Raw genomic sequence first — 8,124 nt, 5'->3', positions numbered from 1 at the left:
TTGCGATAGACAACAGTTTTTGCGGTTTTTATTTTTATCATATCTTTTGATACAGAAATCGGAATAAGATGAGTAAGATATAGTTGGAAAGCTCTTGAAGTCTACTTTCTAACCGAATTAGAATCAGATTAAATTATTTTGTAGAATAAAATATATGGCCGAAATAGTGGGACGGTGTCAATTTTGGATAGAGTTTCGTTATAGCTCGGAATTAATATTATAATATATAATTGGAAAGATAATTTCAAGAGCTATCCAACCATATAAGAATTAGATAAAAACTATGAAGCACGAAAATAATATCTGACAATCTTTGAACGTCTTTCAATTCGAATAGAATAAGGACTTTCAAAAAAAAAAGTTTTATTCAATTTGAAACTCTTTAATCCTATCTTTTCAAAAAGGATAATTAAGATATTATAGAAACTTATACAAGCTTCTAATTAATCCTAATTGGATTAGGAGTGGGATTTAAGCCTTTGGACCCTCCACATGATCATTGGGTCGTAGGTATGGTGGGCTTAGGTTCGATTTAGACTCAGTTTAGCATTTTGGCAATAACTTATTCGTTATAACTCAGATTTGGGCTTATAATATATCGTTGGAAATCTCTTTTCAAGCCCCATCCAACCATATAACAATTGGACCCAGATTATGGACCAAAATAAACTGGTCTAAACATTTTTATAAAAAGACACGAAATGAATGATTTTAATGGACACGAAATGAATTATTTTGGGTTTAAAGGCACGAAATGAGGAAAATAAGTTATGGTTTGGTGAAATGGGTTAGGAATTGGGTTGGTTTATGAAATGTATTGGGAATGAACATGGATTTAAGCACCCTAAAGATTACATACTCAATCCGACCAATAATGGCGGTGAAAGATTGTTCATCATCGGGTTTGGTTTTGGGGAGACATTTTTAGGTGTCTACACATGGGAAGTTTCATTTACTTAGGGGGGACTAGATAAGTTAATTCCCCATTTTGTGGGAAGTGAGAGTTCCTAGGAAGTCTAACTTCTTACATTTTTGTCAGCCAAACAAGTATACATCTATCTAATTCCCAGGAAAATAAACTTCCCATGAATTTGTTAGGCAACCAAATATAGTTAGTACTCCTCCTTGTAACAGAAAGCGAGATCCATACTCAGCTGTGGCCAACCTTTTTCTCAAGTCTCGAAACTCTTATCCCCCATATCAAACACCCTATGTAATGGTCTTATAACTACTTCCAGTGACTACATGCAGTCAAACATATTGAAATTATTGATCGACTATATTTTTCGGACTAGCTGGTACTCTCGTGTTTATCGACAACATGATTAGATGGGCCTTATGTATACCCGTCTATAGCCTATTTTTTGCGTGTCTCCAAACTCTTATTCCCACAAACCAAATAGGCAAACACCCTAATATTGTCCTTGTAGCTACCACACAAATTGGTTAGACAAATATGAGATACATCATGTAGGGCTTATAGACCAAACATCACACCTTATTAGAGCCAAAGTGCTAGTAATTGATTTTAGTATTTAACCAAAACAGTTTTGAACTTTTGGTTATTTTTCCCAAGGCACCAATATATGTTGCCCAAATACCTAAAGCACTCTATACAAGAGAGCACCACGCAAAATCAAAAATGAAAAAACTAATACATGAATTCGTAATTGCGATCTACATATAGTGCCAGCAGACTCTGGCTGCAGCTCTCGCCAATCCTTATTATCAATATCTGGCATCTCACACGGAACAAAATTTATGTGAACTATTTAGCATCAATCTCTACCTACATCAAAATCAAGGTCACTTTCACTGAAAATATTGCAAGCTGTAATCCTTGCTTTGCATGAATTTATATGGCAGCCACCAATGCCATGTGCTCTATCAGGTCCAAAACTCGATTACTACAAGCACACAAGAGCATGTTATCACTCGAGAAAACATTAAGCCATGATATTGACACAAGTAACTTGATGAGAGGATAAAAGACCGTAAAGTTATACCTGTATCCCCATTCATTATCATACCAAGAAACCAGTTTCACAAAAGAGGAACTCAGTGCAATCCCAGCCTTGGCATCAAATATGCTTGATCTGGAACAATGGCAGAAGCATGGTAGTTAGGCAAAGCAATACTCAACTTAGGATCTACATATGCAACCAATGTTCAGAGCTAAGAATTCAAATATTTGCAGTTCATAAAGTTCAGATAAACAAAATAGGATGGTTACTCAAAACATTAGATATCATAAGTACAAGAATACATTAGGTATGTTTTGCACGTATGAAAGATTTGATTCAAAAAAAATTCAGGAAAAGAAACAAATGGATACGTTTGACCATTGCACTAAATTAAAAGAAAATTGGACCTACCTTGAATCACCAGTAAAATCATTCGAGACAACATCATCATCTGTATATCCAAGAATACCTTTCAATGGACCCTCTGAAGCATACCTGTGATACAAACAAAACAGTTGATGAATGCACAAAATTTAAAACATAAATACTGAAAAGAAATATAATTCTCAAAGCATTAATCGCATAGTCAGTAAGAGAGGGAGAAACAAAAGATCCTATTAAATAATCAGAAACATACTTGATGGCAGCTTTAACCTCTTCATAGCTAGCATCTTTTTGAAGTCGGCAAGTCAAATCCACAACAGACACATTCGGTGTTGGAACACGGAATGCCATTCCAGTAAGTTTTCCATTGAGTTCAGGAAGGACTTTTCCAACAGCCTATGTACATTTGAATCGCTTTAGTAAAGATAAAAGACTACTGATGCTATAATAGTGTACATACGATTATATACAGTTTTTATTAACCATAACCGCAGTATAATTATTTTACCATGTTAATATTGAGTACATTAAATTTTATGGAATGCTAGCACATTAGTGCACTCCCATCTCTTGTAACAATATAAACACTTCAGAAAATATTTTGGCAGGTATGTGGTACAAAAAATGTTAAAACTTTTTTTTAAAATTTTTTTTTTAATTGGAATTATGCAGCTTCACAAATTATGCTTGTTATAACTAAATAGACCTATTACTATTTTGACACAAGCATTCAACGAAATCTCACCACATTGGAACATATGGTTTAGTACTTTAGTTTGATATTGTAATTGCACGTATATGTAGACAAAGTAATATAACCACTGGTAAAGTGAAGTGTTCAGACTCGGATCATTTAAGCAAATTACACTTAATATCTGAATTGCTGATTCTATACCTTCGCAGCACCAGTAGAGCTAGGGATAATGTTTTGACTAGCTCCACGGCCTCCTCGCCAGTCCTTCATTGATGGCCCATCAACAGTTTTCTGAGTTGCTGTAATCCAAAAAATGTCAAATATATAACCAGGTTCTATGCTCTAAAGATGCAGGCATGAGCACATGCTTTTCTTTGGAGGAGGGAGCATTAAAAGAAGCTTAGAATGAGAACCTGTAGTAGCATGGACTGTTGTCATCAGACCTTCAGCAATGCCAAATTCTTCATGTACAACCTGCAGCAAAATAACATGAAGAGAAAATGAAAATCTAGTTCTTACAAGTCACAACAAAGCAGCTGGGTCAACACTACAATTATTCAGATAACAGATCCTACGCAACAACTGCTGGTTGGTCAAAAATTTCAAATAACATTGGATTAGATGATTTTCAGACATTAGAAAAAAATCAAATCACATCAGAATAGACTTATGAGAGCAATCTTATTAGTGGAAATTCAATTAAGACAACTGCAGGTGAACTTTACATAAACTTCACTAGTTCAAACTATAATTTTTAAGCATTTGTAGTATGTTCTAATGCTATGTACTATTCTTATCTTTATTGATTTCCATTTCAATGTAACTTCGTTATGCTGGTCAAACTACTTTTATAACAAATTCTATGTAATTCATTTATACTAATGCTTAAATTTGCTGGTGCTACATCATTTACGTTAGCGACCTTAGCGTAAGTGTTTGATGCCTTTAAAATTAATTGAAAGAGAATTGTGAAACTAAGCCTTGTCAAACATTTTCCAGTAATATAGATAATGTACTTTCCAAAGAAAGTAGTAGAGTAGAAGATTTGATTAACTTGATTGTCTATAAATGAAGAGTAATTTACATGCATGATTTCATTATGACAAGATAACCAACTCAAGTCAAGCATAACATATATATTTTTCAAGGGTAACAAGATTTTTTAGCAAAGAAGCAAATATAAATTAGATACTAAACTACACCTTTGCCAATGGAGCAAGACAATTGGTGGTGCAGCTTGCATTAGAGACAACATCCATGTTTGGCTTGTATGTTTTTTCATTTACACCTATAACGAACATCGGTGCATCCGCTGATGGAGCTGAAATAACCACCTTTCTAGCACCTCCCTGCAGAACAGTTCTTAATAGATCAGTCACAGTGCAGTTCAGTATCAGACATGAGATCAAGCAAGATTAGAAAGCAGACCTTCTTGTGCGCAGCAGCTTTTTCCAATGTTGTGAAAACACCAGAAGATTCAACAACATACTCAACGCCAAAATCACCCCATGGAATATCCTCAGGGTTCCTGTACATCAGCAATGCATTAGAGAGTGGGAAAGAGGTAAAACAGGGGGGGGGGGGGGGGGGAGGCGTGCAGTGATTTTTTTCTCAAGATCGTACAATGCAGACTCATCCAATCAAAACATGAAATTGGGGGTATGGCTGATACCTTTTGCTTGTAACTTTAACCTGCTTTCCATTTATTTCAAGAGTTGAATCATCCACAACTTTAATGGTGCCCTTGAACAGTCCATGTGTTGAGTCATACTTGAACATATATGCCTGGAATAATAGGAATATTTAATTATACTTTTCAAGATGATAAGCAAGACTTATGAAGCAAATCTTTAAACAGAAACAAACATTCCTACCATGTATTTGGCATCAATGAAAGGGTCGTTCACTGCCACCACTTCCAAATCATCCCTAGAAGTTGCTACCCGTAGGACAAGCCTTCCAATCCGACCGAAGCCTACATTATTACATATTTAAATTAATTTATCTGCTCATTTATAGTTCAGCCAGTAAAAAGATTCTACAAAATTATGTTTGCAGCTTCTATTTTAAAACAACAATGCTCAAAATCTTATAAGATCACATATAGACAACGAAACACATATATCAACTTGTCACCATATAATGCAGCTCAATAATTTTTGATTGGAGGACAAAGGTGAAAGGCCATATAAGCTTCCATTATAAAATGGTATACAGAACTGAGCTGAGTTCAATGATTCAAGATACACAAGAAGATTGTTTTCCACATCAACCAGCCACCTTGACAACAGTCTTTCTCTACATTAGTAAATTCTGTTTCAAAATTAGCCACAGCAACGATAGCAACAACTGAAATTTAACATAATAATATTTAGGACAAAAGTCAAATCAAGTAAATACTATTAGGGATACACCCTCAGTATTTTGCATTGCCCTGTTAGGGTTTTGTTTTTCTGTTTATGTTTTGATTGTGTGGAGTTAATGAGAGACAAAATAGCCAAACAGGTAGGACCAACTGTAGTGAATGTGAGAGTAAAGTGGTAATCCCTCATTGTCATTTAGAAGATGGGGAAAACTTAAAGGGGAAATGGGATGAACAACAGGGGGCAGAAGGAAGATTTGTCCACTATAATACTATTTTACAACAAATGGATATTTATTCTGAAAGAAAAATTACTACCCATTCCTTTAATGGAATAACAATCAAGTCAACCATACACAATCCAAACAATCTTCCAGAGATCCAGCACTTAATCAATTTTGAATTTAGCCGTGCATGAACATGAGAAAGAGAGTAGAGCAAAAACAATTCAATAGGTAGACCATTTGAAATCCCCTTATCGAAATAATTTCAATCTAGACGCCAAAATTTCTATCAATCCTACAGCATTTTGCATTGCCTTCAAGGTAAAACAATAGCTAAGTTTTGAGATTTTGCTTTTGTACAATATACAACATAATGCTCTCTAAGAATCTGAAGAAGAATTTCCATATTTTAGGCTTTCACAAGAAAAGAATAGTTAGCCTATCAAACATAGTAATAACCTAAGTCCTAAAGATCAAGCTTATTCAAATTCTTTTCTACACACTGTTTCTCAGTATTTTTTTTTTTTTTTTTTTTTTTTGGAATCCTCAACCCTTTAATGGTTACACAATGCTAGCAGATAAATGGAAGTCTAGCTTCAACAACAATTTGTAAACAATCTTTCATAATATTAAGGATTGCAATTTAAGTCCAAAAACAAATGATAGAAAACATACCATTGATTCCAACCTTAGTTTTGCCACCACTCTTCGAATCTATAGGGAACAAAACCATTAAACTATATCAGGATTATCAGCTATAGTGGATATAATCAGCTATAGCAGTAGCAGATATTATGTTCAGTTACACAAAAACAGAAAGAGTAGCCACGCACTTTTGACCGCTGGTGGGATTTCAGTAGCTGTTGCTTTGATCGGCTGCATGCTTGTAGACCTACATTTCCTGCATCAAGTACGGGATATATCACTACTAAACTCATACAAGTAAATAACAAACGCAAATTACACATAAAAATTATGCACCTGTCTAAAACCGTATCACTAGACCGAAAGAAAAAACATCATTCAGCTTTCCAAATACAAATCAGATAAATTATCTAATTTATCATTAAGTCTTGAACATCAACCCGACTAACATTTTGAGTGATTGCACACAGCCAAATACGTAAGCAGCGGGCATAAATTCTCGAAAACATAGTATCATATGAAGTATTACAGTGGATCAGTAAGACAAAATAAATTAAACAGAGCAATCAGAAATATTTTGCTTGCTCGTTGCTTTTAATTGAATCATAAAATAATAAATTTATCCAAAATTTTCTATTGAATAATTTTATAATTTGGCATTTTCCATCTATAATAATATCTCGAAAGCAACCTTTAAATAAAATACTGACGTACGTACAAATTTTACTCTGTTATTCAATAATATGGACGAACGAAATATCAAATGTCATATAATTATTTCTCTGAAAAAAAATTTAAATTCACCAAAAAATAATATATAAAATTTAAGGAAAAAAAAATGGTAGTAGATTCTGAACCTAGAAGATGAGCCGCCATTAACAGCAGTGCCGAAAACATTAGATTGAATCTTCAATGAGCTAACATTTGGATTCGAACCACTCAAAAACACCTGAAATTCAACAAAATTAACAAAAAAAAAATTAAGAATCAATCAAGAACTCGATCAATGAACGTAAAATAACATTGTAAGAAAATTAAAAAATAATAAAAAAGAAAATAAAGAAAACCTTGGAAATATCGGAAGAACGAGAAAAGGAGGAGAAATCAAAGAAGGAAGAAGAAGGAGCAGATCGAAGAAGAGAAGAATGAGCCGCCATTGTTGTAGCTTGGTTGTTACTCTTTGAATCAGCTAACAGTAGAGATGGAGGCAAAAGAGAGAGAAAAACCCTAAAAAAAGGAGTTTCTGAAAAATGTGAAGTATTGACTGGATTCTCGAGATTTTGGAACTCTAGTGAATTGAAAAATGGGAAAAATGAAGAGAGAAAACAGTACTCGTAGTTTATAATAAAGCTTAAAGAAGGGAGATGCTATGAAAAATGAGAAGCCAACTTTGTTTATTATTATATTGGAAATAGAGGGAGTGCGTAGGTGGGCAGCTGTAAGGGTGACGTGCAGGAAAGAAATTATGAAATATTATTATGGGGTTTAAATCCTCTGTCCCATTTTTCATGTTCCATTTGTGTTCCACTTAATATCATTGGTTGTAATAATTACACGGTCCCACTTCTCAAATTTTAAAAGGCAAATAAATATTTTAAGAACCAATCATATTTAATGAAACACCAGTGGGACACAAATTATGGGACAGATGATTTTCTCCCATTATTATGAGTAACTGTGGAGCCCTCGTTAAGGGAAGAATTACTAATGCAGTATTGTTATGCATTTAAAAAAGTACATAAAAGAGAGAGTAAAGAGGAGAGATAGTAGGTGTAATACCCCTCATGATTGCTTTAAAAGAGTTTGATATACTACTCATATCAACAAGATGCATCTTCTTTTTAGGAAGCT

At 34.0% G+C, this 8,124-nt stretch overlaps 1 protein-coding gene across 1 annotated transcript; it reads right to left on the bottom strand.

Annotated features, from left to right (window-relative positions):
• Positions 1-1,520: 1,520 nt before the first annotated feature.
• LOC145595129 (glyceraldehyde-3-phosphate dehydrogenase GAPCP1, chloroplastic-like) lies at positions 1,521-7,645 on the bottom strand. Its single transcript, XM_081651497.1, has 14 exons — positions 7,341-7,645; positions 7,131-7,222; positions 6,462-6,529; positions 6,304-6,342; positions 4,917-5,017; positions 4,715-4,827; positions 4,471-4,570; positions 4,245-4,391; positions 3,456-3,516; positions 3,244-3,341; positions 2,602-2,744; positions 2,376-2,459; positions 2,007-2,096; positions 1,521-1,907 (listed from the first exon to the last, which is right to left on the bottom strand). Exons 1-14 carry the CDS (start codon positions 7,428-7,430, stop codon positions 1,856-1,858), a joined length of 1,278 nt encoding a protein of 425 aa, XP_081507623.1. The 5' UTR covers positions 7,431-7,645; the 3' UTR covers positions 1,521-1,855.
• Between the last annotated feature and the right edge of the window lie 479 nt (positions 7,646-8,124).

The sequence above is a fragment of the Chenopodium album genome, chromosome 19, assembly GCF_948465745.1.
Source record: "Chenopodium album chromosome 19, dcCheAlbu1.1, whole genome shotgun sequence".
Taxonomy (NCBI): domain Eukaryota; kingdom Viridiplantae; phylum Streptophyta; class Magnoliopsida; order Caryophyllales; family Amaranthaceae; genus Chenopodium; species Chenopodium album.
This window is presented reverse-complemented; position numbering and strand designations above follow the sequence as displayed.